General features: G+C 35.3%; 1 protein-coding gene across 3 annotated transcripts in view; it reads left to right on the plus strand.

Moving 5' to 3' along the window:
* Positions 1-14093, plus strand: part of GPATCH2 (G-patch domain containing 2) — a 126667-nt gene that overhangs the window by 47402 nt on the left and 65172 nt on the right. Inside the window, exon 6 of one of the 3 annotated variants that reach the window (XM_074579324.1) lies at positions 9869-9967. The exons of the other annotated variants lie outside the window; for them this stretch is intronic. Coding sequence (XP_074435425.1) covers positions 9869-9871 — 3 coding nt within the window. The 3' untranslated portion in view covers positions 9872-9967. Of the gene's footprint in view, positions 1-9868; positions 9968-14093 lie in introns of those variants that run through there. 3 annotated transcript variants of the gene reach the window in all.

Genomic DNA, 14093 nt, shown 5'->3' on the forward strand with positions numbered 1-14093 from the left:
CCAGCTGCTTGTGCAAGTCATTTGTTTTTAGAATACGTGTACAACAGTTACCAATGCCAATAATCTTACTGCTTGTCTCCTCTGTTCTCTTGCACATGGATGTTAAACTACTTCATTTGTCCTAAGTAAGCAAATGAAGACTTGTGTAGTAGTTGGACTACAGGGGTATCCTCTAACTTACTCTGTTAAAATTTCTTTGTCCGTATCTCTGTTTATATCCGCTCAGCCTGTTTTGCTGATTGCTGATCTGGAGAGGAGCTGAGATGTAAAGCTGGGCGTAACATTTGCTAGAGGAACATCAGTTTGGGGCAGATTGAGAAAATATTGTGGATTTGAGCCTTTTTTGTAAGTAAATGTAGACTTAGATCACGCTTAGTAAGTTCATATAAATCTTTCCAAGTGCCAGGCAGATATACCTGGGGACTGACCAGTTCCCTAAAAACTATGGTAGTGGTTTTTTGATTTTATTTTTTTTTTGTTTTTAAATACTGTCATTCCAGTTGCTTAAACTCTAGAAAGTCACTAAGAGATTCTCTTTGGCAGTGTTGGATACAGGTAACGGGGTTTTTTCCTGCTGAAAGAGAAACTGGCAGTCTTTTTACTTTTAAAAGGTCAAAATTCTCTCTTAGTGGTCTGGCTAGTGTCTATCTGTTGGTATTAAACATGCATGTTGATTAAGTTTTAAAAGCAATTATGTATTTTAATACTGTACTAATTCTTAATCTGAATACTTGCAGCAAATTGAAAGAACAGATTATGATAGCAGCCACTTTGTTTTAATGAAATAGTATATTAAAGAAGGAAGAAAAGGAGAATTGTGGTAACATTTGTATGGGCCATCGAAAATCTTAAATTAAGTGATGTTTGTCAGCAAAGTTGTAGAGAAGCTTCTGGAAATTGGACATGTAGTTTCTGTGTTCAGAGATAAGTTGATAGTGATTGCCAGAGCCTTGTAGCAGTGGGACATCTATGCATGCTGTGAGGCCAGTGGTAGTTGCTCTGTACACAGGCAAGAAAAAATACCAGAGCTGCTTCATATCTGTAGAGACAATATAACTTAGAAAAAAAATTCAACAGTTTCTTTGTCTCTCCAAATCACATTAATTTGAACTTGTAAATATCTTATCTTAGACTCTTTTATGATAATGAATTGAAATGCATAGCCAGCATTGTATAACCTCTTCTGTGAACATATATTCTGTGTTCTTGGTACCTCTGTTTTTTCCAGTATAATAAATCTGTTCTTTTAGGGAGAGGGAGAGGCGGGTGTTGTCCATTGCCATTCGCTAGTGGAAAGCCAATTTTTTTCTTGCCTTTTTTAACTGTGTTTTCTGTGGAAGTGAGGTGAGCTATTGTCAGTTTTCTTTCATACTTCTTGCCTCATTCCAACATCTTCAGAAATTCCTAGTTTATTTGACAACCCACTGAAATCTGACAGTCATTCAGATATAAGTGATTATTAAATACCTTAAGTTTCTTGAAAAGAAGTAGCCAGGCTGAGGTGACAAACCTAAATTTATTAACTCCTCTGTGGAAAGGCTTGCAGCATAAACTCGACATGAGAGAAACCTATGTGAGAGTAACCTTATAAATACTTCAACATTTGATCAGTGTTTCTGCCTTATTTAGACCTCAAAGTCAGTTAAATGTCAGGTGTAAAGCTGTAAGAAGCCAGATGGAGTTGCTCGTTTTGTTTCCAGTTTCCTTTATCAAAATCCAGAATGCATGATGAGAACAGGTAGAGATAGTTAGAATAGAAACTTCAGAAGCACTGATTTTATTGATTCGCTCGCCAGTTCAGTTATGTTTAGTAACTAGTATCCTCTATTATCCTTAATTATTTTAGATAATGTTATTTATATTTCAGCTCATTATACTTGAAGATTTTTACCAATAGAAGCCATACTAATTTCTTTTATTTTTTTTTTTGGTGTGGCTAGATCTATGGCTGTAATGACCTCTAGATCTTACTTTAACTTTTGTCTGAATATTCTAAAAATGTTGTGTTTTCTTGTTTTAATAGTGTCTAAGGTTAAATTTCCCTAAGGTACTGATAAAAGATAATGCCAAGAAAGTTCTTGGCAAATTTTCAAGAGCAGCAGGTCCCTTGAGTTCCAAGAATGATGGGTCAAGGAGGAAGCAGATGTGCTTTCTGGTAGCACAGAATAAGAATTGGGTCTCTGCTAGGTCCAGTTAAGTAAAGCACAAAACAGAAAAGATAGTGTGCTAATTCTTTGAATTTGGACTTACATGGAGCACATTGACATCTATCAGCACTAATAAGTATTAAATAAAATGAAGTAATTATTGCGTGTGCATCTTCATACTATCTTTTTTTATCCCTCACTTGGAGTTTAAATTTTTAGAAATTCAACAGTTTCATTCCTTCTAATTTCCTCTTACATGGTATTATGTCACCTGCCATTCTTGATGTTTATTTGGACTAAATAAGCAAACTGAATAATACAATGCTACTAAGTTGCTTGAATATGATTAAGTTTCTTCCTTTGATTTGCATAGAGACAGAGTTCACTGTTCAGTACTGCTGATCTTGGAGAAAAAATCTGTCATAGCTGCATAATTCTGCAGGAATTTAATACTTTTGCTGGAAACAAATGTTTTTCATTTAAAAGTAATGGCATTCAGGAGATAAGAAGTGTTTGATTCAAAAGAGAATTTGATACAATCTGTCCAGGAGATTTGCTGTATTTGTCGGTAGTATTTAGCATCCTCAGTAAGAAATACAAACAATTAAAATTTATATTACTTCATCACAACTTCATTATTAGCTTTGTTTGTATCGATTGACTTATGTCCCTTATATTAAGGAAGTTGTGTGCCTATGAATCTAGACCATAGGAGGAAATTGTTTGCTAAGATTTTGTATATTGTTGTTCAATGTGGAAATACACTCTTTCCGTGCTGAGTCTGTGTTTAAAAAGAAATTAATGATGATTGTAGCTGATGATAAAGCCAGGTTGCAGCCTGACAGCTGTATCAGTCTAAATAAATAATCAGTAAGAATTACAGGTCTACCCTTTTTCATGTTACCTAGAGTATTTAAGATTAACAAATAGGTTATGAAGTTAACTTCTTAAATGTTGAAAGGGCACTGACTTTGTAAAGACTGCTGCATTTAACCGAGAATTTCTTATGGTTTCATTTATTACATTAAAATAGTTATCAAAACTAAGAAAAATACCTCTAACATAATTTAATTGCATTACTTCATGGCATTCAGATAATTGAGGTTGAAGCGAGTTGTTAAGTTAATGCCACATAATACTCTTGCCTTAGCGGACTCCACTTCAATACTGTATTTAGTTTTTGGCCTGGATTTGTGATTAGCTGGAAGGCTAATGTATGTAACTGCTACTTCAGGACATGATCAGAGTTATAATACTATATTTTGTATAGCATATTCCTTTCCCATCTGAGTTTTTTTTCAGGCTTTCTGTAGGAAAAAAAAAAACAGAACAGCAATGCTAGCTGTATACTCTGTCATCTGCTTAATCCTTATCCCCTTCGTATTGTCAATACTCATCTAATTCCACTTTAACAACAGTAATTGGCTGATGGAGTAGCAGATATAGATTTGTTTTCCTGATGACTCCTTGACTTTTTTCCGCTGGTAATACTAATAGAATTCCAAATCCTTACTGGTGTGATCATGTCATGAGTAGGTCAACAGTCATGTCAAGGTCCTATTGGAAACTTCATAGGCAACATCTTAATTTAGATTTAGCTCTCTTTTTCTCTCGTATGTGCAATTGTAAGCAATTCTTTCAAGTATCACACTCTTTCCATTATAACGCAATTCGTTTGATGCAAAGGGAGGCAGTTCTGCATGTGAATTGTTTACTGAATTGGAGTTGGTCACACACAAATTCAGTAAGCCTCTTTCCAGGTGTGATGCATTATCTGAATTATGTCCGTAGCTTGAAGGAAGCAAAATACTGCTTGTTTGCTGAGATTTACAAAGTTATTTCAGTCTTTCAGTTAATGAGAATTGAAATGGATATTCTAAGTTTCTAATATTTAAGGAAAACATGTCTGAAAATTTGAAATGTAAGGTCTTTGAGGTGGCTGAGTCAATCCAGTGGTTTCCTGCCACCAGAAGGAAAAGGCTTGCCTCTGTATTTCTTGCTTTCTTTAACTCTATCCTAGCTCTTAACCCCATCTCCCAGCTGGCTCCAGGCCATGTGGTTCATCCCCTATATCTTGCCACAGTTCTCAGTTATAAGACCCATTTCTGAACTGCCTCAATTCACCAAGATGGGGGGAAAAACACCCAGACGTTTCTTTTGAGGTTAGCTTTCTGGTCTCTTTAGTGAACTGGAAGTGATCTGGAGAAGGTTGGAAACATCAACTCTGACAGGAATGTGAAGCTGACAGCAGGATGGAAAGGAGGATGCCGGACAGCTTCTTTTAGCAGTAGTGAGTCATTTAGGACAGACTTTCCTGGTGGGATTTTACCTTTAGTTCTTGATTATAGAAGTTAAAACTGAGAAATAAGATTCTATGAAGTTGTTTAGAAACTGTCTAGGTTTGATGGGCAAATGATAGTCTTTCTCATCCCCATGCAACTTACTTGGTCTTTTCTATTATCCAAAGGTTCGTATCTATTTTTGGCACCAGTGTGTATCCAGTCTGGAAATGGGAAGTATGCCTTGTTGCTTTTCATGGGCTTCAAGCAACAGTGCAGAAGTTTTTGGAATTGACTTGAGTAAGAACAGAGTATACTGCATATGCTCAAGCTGTCAGAAAAACCTGTAACAACTGATTAAACACCTTTTGTCTCTTAAAGCATGTCAGATTTAATTGAGTAGTTAAGAACCAGTTTTGGCAGAGACTTAATCTCACTTAGTCTTTTGGCTAACTGAATAGTATTCAATATTGAAAGGGTGCCTGCAGTCTCTTGATAGAGATTTATGCACTTGACCAAGTGCTTAAATTTTACAGGGAAACATTTAAATTCAAGTGCTTTGGTAGTCCTACATCAGAAGCAATGCCTATCTTGGGAATTACCACTGTTAAATCAGCAAGGAATGTTAACCAGCCAGAGTCTACAACCTGGCTGACTGCCTTATCAAAGCTCCCTCTTTTTATCCTCTGTTCAAAACATTTACTTCGTGAAGTTGTTGACCAATTATAGTAAAGTCAGCCATTAACACTTCTCTGTCTAATGTATTAGCTTGTCCTCTTAACGCTTCTGCATGAGTGATACGTAGAAAGCAGAAAGGGGCAGGGATGAGAAAAACCCCAAAACAGAGCATTTGCTGTGTAGCAGAGAAGTTATCTTCAATATTAGGTTTCTTGGTGCAAAGCCGTGGAAGTTTTTAACTTCCACTTTAAAGTACAGGTAAGTCCCTAAATTATTATGCTTTCTGAGAATCTGGCCCAAAATCTGCAATGTGCTTATGGAAACATTCCGTTAGTCTGGAAAAAAACAAACAAACAAAAAAACCAGAAACTGCTCTACTGTAAGTAAAAATGCATACTGTTGATTTAAATCCTGTTTACATTGATTTGTTGCTTCTGGAAGAAGAAGCCCAGAAAGCATAAAAATAGTAACCTACACTTATCTACACATGTTTTAAATTTTCCCCTGTTCTGTACCTGAAACAAGAAATAGTAGTTTAGGATGTTAATCTGTAGTCTTAGAAACACGGGCTGCCTAAATATCTAAACTCGCAAGAACAGTAATGTCCTGTTATGCTAAATTCTTATATTAAAATATTTTCATTTGATAATGTTGTATGGTTAATAACATTGAATACTTAATGTATAAACAAGTGGAACTTCAAAATTTTTTTTGTCTACACAATAAAAGATATAATTCATTTTCCCAGCAAGGTGATTCTTGTAACCAGTTTAAGTTTAGCTTTAATAGACCATTGCTGCCTCAAGGAAACATGCTGCCTTTCTAGTGTAGGTGTGCACAAACACTGTGTGATAATAGAGCATTATTATATGCATCATTTTATGTGTACAGTGAGTATGTTATCTACTGGTTTAGAGGGAGTCACGGAACTCGGTTCCCCCGTTTAAGGAAGAATTTGAAATATTTTAGTTGAAAAAGTTCATTTTTTCTTAAATTTACATGTATCCTTCAATGTTACTGTTTTTTGTATTAATAATATATGACAATCTAGCTATTAATCAGACTGGGATATGAATATGGCAGCTAACGATAAACAAAAGTACATTGAAATCACTTTTGTTATTCACTTGAAACTCAAAATACTCTTTTCGAAAGAACAAAAATCTGGATGTGACTGTGGTACAGTTTTAATTAAAAAAATGCTTTACTACCTTCTTTCACCATCAGCATACCAGTCTCATTTCAGTCACATATTTTTCCTGTCATTAATCGTTTTGTCTGGAAGACTGAAATATATTGTGGTTATCTAACTAGCTGAGAACTCGTATTTGAGGTTATGTCTTCTTTCAGTTCAACGTGAGGACAACTGAACAATGGGAGAGGTTGCCCGGAAGGGTATGCAGTCTCCATCTTTGGCAGTTTTCAAGACCCAACTGAATAAAGCCTTGACTAATCTGATTTATCCTCAGATCTGAGGAGCAGGGCATTGGACTAGAGACGTCCTGGTGTCTCTTTCCACCTGAATTATTGATTCTAGCCAATGATCCCATCCTATAATCTTATGATTGGATCATAGGATGGGATCCCAAAATATTGGGAAGTACCATATCTAGCTCTCTAATTATGTTTTCTTTTTAATATGCATTCAACTCTCTAGTTAAATTAATTTTATCCAGGCAGTTATCAGATGGACAAAAGAATGTAAGTGGGGGTCCAATAAAGTGACCAAAAACTTTCACTATGATGATTCATCTGCACTTATTTACAAATGTCATTCTTTAGGGAGATGTTTTCTTGGTTTTTTTTCTTAATATATGTTAGATTTTCTTGTGGCTTAGCTTGTTGGCTTTTGGATTCTATTTCCGTCTTTCATGTTCAAGGTAGAATAAGTTAAGTCAGCAGCATGGCCTTTCTTTCAGTAAAGAACTTGAAACAGTCTCCTATAGTAATATTCCCCTACCACCACCCTGAAGGTTAACAATTTATTCAGTATCTTGAGAAGTTAAATGGAACAGCTGAACTGGCTTAACAACTTGTGGCCCCTAAAGGAGGAGAGGGTAAGAGGATGCACATTCTCAGTTGATCCTGCTCCTTGCCACTTAGTGGAATAGTTCAGTATTTCACTGAAATTATTCGACTTGAATTTGTCCACTTGCTTGCACCCTCCCACCCATCAGGATTTCAGTGGATTGAATCGGCTCACTGAATCCAGTAAATGTCATAGCTGATGGAAGGCGCCAAGTGGTATAAGAGGAACATAGGCAAGGATGGATTAATAACACCATTTCCCCTCTCCAGTGCAGTGTGCTATTCTGCTAAAATAAAAGAAAAACTCCAGAGCAAGGCTAGACCTAGCCTAGTCTAGAAAAGGTAACTATTGAAAGAAAGAAAGCAAAAACACTGGCAGATTGAACTTTTACTGTTTTAATTGGAGGAGTCAATCAGTCACTTCTTACATATTTACAACTTGGAATTTTTGTTCCTTGTGGACTTGAGTGTCACATACTTGTACTTGTTTTTTGTTGTTCTCACAAAGTGATAGATACTTTCCAAATATAAAAAACGCTGTCTGTGCCACAAGGAGATAAAAACATACATGCAAGAGATTGAGGGAAATAGTTTAGCAGGGTATTTGACTGTTGGCTGGTAAATAAGAATAAGCTGATTTTTTTTTTTAATTAACTTGTCAGTATAAATCAGCTGGATTTCCCATGGGCAGCATGGCAGATGAGGGTCTTCCAAAGGGAATTAACTGGAGGAAAGGTGAAAGCTGTACAGATGAGTTCATGAAAAATGTTCTGTGCACAAGAGACAGGGAGAAGTCAAAGAACTGCTAATGCTAGGAGCATTAAAAAAAAAATTAACAAATTTTGCAGAATCTGGTCTTCTGTGTCAAGGGAGGAGGAGATGGCATGAAAGAAAACAGGGGAAAATATGTGTGGGGCATGAAAAATGATGTAAGGCTTGAATTAGATTTTGTGATATTGGTGGTGGAATTCAAATAATCCTATAATCTTTGAGTCTTAAACCTGAATTTCTGCCTAAAATGAGAATAGCAGGCAGAGAGGAAGACTGGGACATCAGTATCCCTGCTGGTCACAGTTTTGTAGTGTTATTAAAAGATTTTGGAAATAGGATCAAGGAACGGGTCGTTTGGGTTTTACTTTGTTCTTTAAGAACTGTATTAGTATTAAACTGACCCCGAGGTGCCTGGGTGAGATTTCAGGAAAGGAGCTGGGATCTGGGTTAGGTGAAAGCTAGCAAATAGAAGATAAGCACTTATCTCTGTTGGTAGAGGTTCCACATTCTGTATACAAGTGTTCTGAGCAATGATATAAAATATAACCCTTGTGTATGTAAAACAATACCATTTGTTTTACATACTAAGATACCAGCATGACTAAACCAGTTTCATTTTCAATTTACTTTTTTCCAGTTATTGTAATAAAAGAAACCTAGGTTTCTGTGAAGTTGAGTCTCTTATCAAGTGAGTTTAGGAGCTCACTTTACTTATTTGCTTGCTGGAGCCTCGATTCTCTATTCCCCTCAGAAATGTCTTTCTGTGCGTTCATACTGTCACAGCACTATTCTGTTTTCAAGCCTGGTTATTATGGTGGTATAATTAACAGACAGAGTACGTTGATACAAAAAAAGACATCTACTGGTTTTGACACTGAGAATTAATTATGAAATAAAAGACAGATTTGTGCTCAGGCTAGAATTAGCCTAGCAGTACAAAATATAAGCAGTCACCTTGGAATCATGTAACAAAAAGTGACACCCTTTCTTTTACTATAGGCTAAATATATCTTATGAACTTTAGTTAGACAAATCATCTGTATGTCAGTTCTATCTGTTATTCTATTTAATTAATTTGGAAAATAGTTGTGCTTTCCTTTGTCAAGCCCAGAGTTCATGTTTGTTAAATACTTCAAAAAAACCCCAAACAGTTATGCTTTTTGAAGTGGTTTAGATTATTATCAGAGAGGTTGCTCATTCTTACTAGGAAAAGGTGACATTCAGCACATCATTGGTAGCCAATTTTAACTGAAGTAAAGTTTCAAAAGAGTATCTATAATACTGTTTTTCAAACCCTTTAATTAGTTTTTGCATGGTATACCCTATACAAAGTGCTGGCCTAGTATTTTGCTCTTGTTCCTTGCAAGTGAACACAATTTGAATGCCTTTAATGCAACTTTCCTTATTTTATGGCAACAAAGACTCCTCCAAATATCTCGTGCTGGTTAATACAGAAAAACATTGTGTTAGTGTGTTAATCTTGAGTGCACAAAGAGCTACTGGAGGGTAAGAGGAGGGCATCTGTTGGATAAGCTTTCAATATGATGGAAATGATAACAGACTTGTGACTGGTGCGAAAACCAGCTAATCTTTTACAGTATGTGATTAAAACCAATGCATATCTTCTTTTCAAAATCTGTTTATTGATGCAGAGGGGAATATTTCCAAAGTAGACAAAGAGCAAACTTACTTTTGAGAAACCTGGCTGTTCTAAGCTGCCACAATTTGTAGTAGCTGCAGCGACCACTTCAAGTTTTTAGGCCTATGTGTTCTGGGTGCGTTATTTTTTGTGATGGATTGTCACTGTGATGAATGATCCTCTACTACCTCTTCTGTGTGTTTGTCAGTACAGTAGTAGTTGTAGTAGTTTCTAGACTTTTATAGTAAGAATCTTTGGGAAGATCAAGAAGTTACAAGTCATCTTGGAGTTTTGCATAACTAATGAAAAAGCTTCTTTTATTACAGTGAAAGAGTGATTATGAGGAAGAAAATGAAGATGCCAAGAAATCGGCTTTGGAAAGCAGTAATTCATTTCTTCATTTCCTGCTGAGTAACGTAGGACAGACAGTATCCGTGCATTTTCAACTTCTAGTGTAATTGAAATTCCAATGCAGATTGGACCTTCCTTTAGAAGATGGTGATTTTTTTAAAAAAATTTAGAAAAGACTTTAAACTATTGATGTTGGTTTCAGAAAAGGGTTTAGCAATTGTGTACATTATAAAGATGACTAGCAATTAAAATATTTGCAAAATAGTATGTAATAGTATGTAAACACTTTCCCAGACCACAAAGTATGGTAATTTTCAGACATTTATGCGACCTTCTGCTTAGTTGGCAGTGAAGCCACCAGCAAGTGACTGTTGATTATTCTTCAAACTTAACGAAAACTGCATGTAGAGCTAGCTCGTTGCTGACTGGAAAGGTATTCTTAGTTTTTGTACACAAATGTTTAGTACATGCACTAAGGAGCTCTTGAGAGCTCTACTCAAACATTAACTATTCCTATGAGCTCACAAGCATTAAGGTATGACTGGAATTTTTAAGTTAGCATACATCCAAGTTTGTGGGAAGTTAATTCTTGCCCATAGTCCCTTGCATAGTATCGTTTGGGAAGTTGCATGCCTAAAAAAACCAAGTAATCATGCATGTGCACGTTTTCTGAGCATTAACAAAAGGCAGACATGACAATCTGCGTTTAAGTCTTTGGATCTCAGTTTTATGCACAAACTTGTTCTATTTAATAATGCTTCCATTAAGCAGTGTGTATCACTTTTTTGGTTACCGAGGCTGGGGAAGTTTCATTTAGGTTTCATTTAGATTTATAGTAGAAACATGTGTATTCATATATTTTCCATAAAATGAAGGAAATTAGGGCATTTGGTGTCAACTACAGGAATGAAATGAATGTGGTATAGAATCAGTTCCTTGCTCATTAAATCCAAAAGCACCTGCTGTATTATTATTTGGCTGTAAACCAAAAAAAAATGGTTTAGTTAAAACTGGGGAGAGGGGGAAGATCATTTAATCAAATTTATACAGCTTTCTGAAAGTTACTGGAAGTAAAGTAGTTGGTGATGTAATGTATGAAGTCAAAGAGTATTTTGCTGTGCTGGAGAAAACTAATGGAAACATTCACTTGGGGTAAGACAAATGGTATTAAATGAGAAAACACACCATGAATTGCAAATGGAGCTGAGTTAATTTGTTGCTACAGTAGTGTTGCCCTACTGTTAAATGAAGGCTGTGTAATTATCTTGCTGGCAGAGATAATGTCAAAACCTCATTTCTCCTTACATGCCTCATTTTTACATGAGGGCTAATTGAGCTGCAAGGTGACAACTGATTATATATGGCTATCATCAGGTCCTCTTGCTCAATTTGCAAATAATGTTATCTTTTTTAAGTGATGATTTTTATCACATGTCAAATTAAGGCATTAAAAAAACTTTTTAAAGCTATTTTAGTAATTTGTAGCATTGCATTTCTGTCACCATTTTATTTATATTTTTCAGCATTAATTAATTCTTCCTCTAAGATTCTTGACATCCATTTACTTGCCATCCTTTTATTTAAAGCACAGACACGTGTACTAATCAATTTGCTTCGTGCCTCTTGATCATTATGAATGAAAGGGCACTTTATAATCCTAAATATATTAAGTTTTCTTTAACTTTTCTGTTGAGTTTCTCGTTTATTGGAAATGCCTCTGGATGATTTTTGGTAATAAATATTTGACTTAACAAATACATAGATTTAAAGCTGTTCCTTATGCACAAAGAAGCCCAAGGATGCTGTGTCAGATAAAAGCATTCCCCCTCTCCCTGTTGGCTTCATGAATACCAAGGCACCACTTTGTCAACGCAGAACTAAAGGCTGATGCTTTTTCTTGGCCTGCTTGGTCTCTGCTTTGCCCATCGATGCAGTGCAGTCTCTTTCCAAGATCTCCAAGTTTTTTGAATCTAGCTACATTCACAAAAACTAAAATAAAACCAGTTCATTTTGCATTCCACTACATTCCACTAATGTGAAGGAGCAACCTGGATTTCCATGTTCTTGCCCAAAATTGCAGAGCTACAGAAGCAGCAGTTGAGACAAGCCTTCAGAACATGCTTGCAAAAAGAAGTTTCAAAATCTGGCACTAATCCTGAAAAAAACAATTTTCACAACTCTTCATAAGTTTCTGACGCTATTTGGAAATAGTATTCATAAAGCATATGCAATATATTTGACACAGAATCTATTCTGAAATCGTCTTGGTATATTGACTACACTTTCCCTTTGCAGATACAACTTGTACTTAAATGGAACCTGGAAAGTTTGATATCCTTGTAATAACTGCCTTGTGTTTCAGAGTGCTTGGACTCTTACAAGGGGGTTGATTGTAGTCTAAATGGTATTTTATAACAAACTTATAATAGGAAAATATTTTTAATTGTAAAATGAAAAAATAGCCTTAGCTCAGTTTGTGTTGCATTAAATACATTTCAAAAATAAAGCATCATAACTTGTAACTAATTGAAGTTTAATAACATCAGACCCTCTTGTTTGCTAAACCCCTATACTTATTCAGAATTCAAAGCAAGTATACACTTTCATTCTCAGATCTTTTATTAAACTTAGGTATGTATTTTTAGATTTTTAAGTAAATTTACCTCTTCAGTGGATGTGATACAGTTCATCCCTTACTTGGACTTTTAAATAAGTAAAATAACGGTGCAAGACTGTTTAAGTGAACAGTCTCCTGTTTTGCTTTATGTTAGGCAATAACAGAATACGGCTTTGCTTTGAGATGAAAAACCTGAAAGGTGCTTCAATATTTTCTTATACCAACACGCTTTTCCATACTATTTGTATCTTACAGTATAGCAAAGATACTCCTCTTTATTGGAAACCTCATGACTGAGACCTTAAATCATTTTACTTTATTAGATAGTTCTGCATTTGGAAATTAAACGATGCTGCTTAAAAAGAGAAATTACTCCAAGACAATTCTTTGTCTCTTGCTTGTCTGACACAGGGGAAGGCAAAAAAAAAAATAAAATCAGAGAGCTTCTCCTGGATGAAAGGAGTTACTTGAAAGTGAAGTGTGCAAATCCATCAATGATATTTTAATAATGCTGGGTCATGTTGAGTTCTGAATAGTTTAATCATTTGGTGTATGTTTGCACTTCTGTATGAGACTTTGTTAGAAAATACCTTTTTAATGACTGACCTGAATCCTGAAGTATTTTTTTAATAACCTCAATGTTCATGTGATAGTTCTATAAATCTGAGAGTGTATAGTAAGTTTATACTTATTAAATTCTTCATAAATATAACACAATTCTCCCTCATGCAATATAGCTAACATAGGAACTGAAAGGATACTGTCGATCTAACACTACCAGAAAACTTTTTTTTTTTTTTCCTTGGGTTTAAGCAGCATATGTAACCATTAGCCAGATCAGGCTTACTTTTTATTTTTATTTTTTTGAAAGCCACACCTTTTTAATGACTTTCAGGTAGAAGCACTTCTGCTATGTTGACTTAGTACTTACTGTGAGGTCCTAGTTAACCCTCTTTACTGACGACCTTCAGCCCAGCTTTAGCCTGAACAGAATTTTAATTTTTTCCTTCATCAAGCCACTTGACTAAAACCTTAACTTGTTCCCTCCTGCCTTTAACGACTGCCTGTAATGAACAGCAGAAGCATTACTCTTGGTTTCCGTATATTGAGGTTTAGGGGGTTTAGAATATTGTGGATGTTAGAGAAATTAGCGGCTTTTCTTAATAATATATCCTCAATTGCTAATAGAAGATAAATCCATGTTTCACAAGGTTTTCACTTTAGATAACGGTAATTGTTCTAATAATGAAAAAAGAAGCAAGTATGGAGAGTATTATAATAAAACCGGAAAATATTTCAGTAAGTAGTGGGAATGGAGGAGCTGATGAGGAACCAGTGTTGTTCTTTCAAGATAGCATTTATCTACTTGAATATTTACCAATACTAAGGAAAACTTCAGCAGTGAGTAACCAATTTCCGCTTCTAAAATATTTTATAATTCTTATGCAGTAAGAAACCCATGATAAAAGTACATGATTCTTTGCATTGAATTATTTTCTTAAGCTACTTATTTTTGATTTGTTTAACATTAGGACATTGTGCATCATGTTGTTTTGTAGCCTTAAGAAATCCCGTCTGAAAAA

The sequence above is a fragment of the Larus michahellis genome, chromosome 3 (genome assembly GCF_964199755.1).
Source record: "Larus michahellis chromosome 3, bLarMic1.1, whole genome shotgun sequence".
In the NCBI taxonomy this organism is placed as follows: Eukaryota; Metazoa; Chordata; class Aves; order Charadriiformes; family Laridae; genus Larus; species Larus michahellis.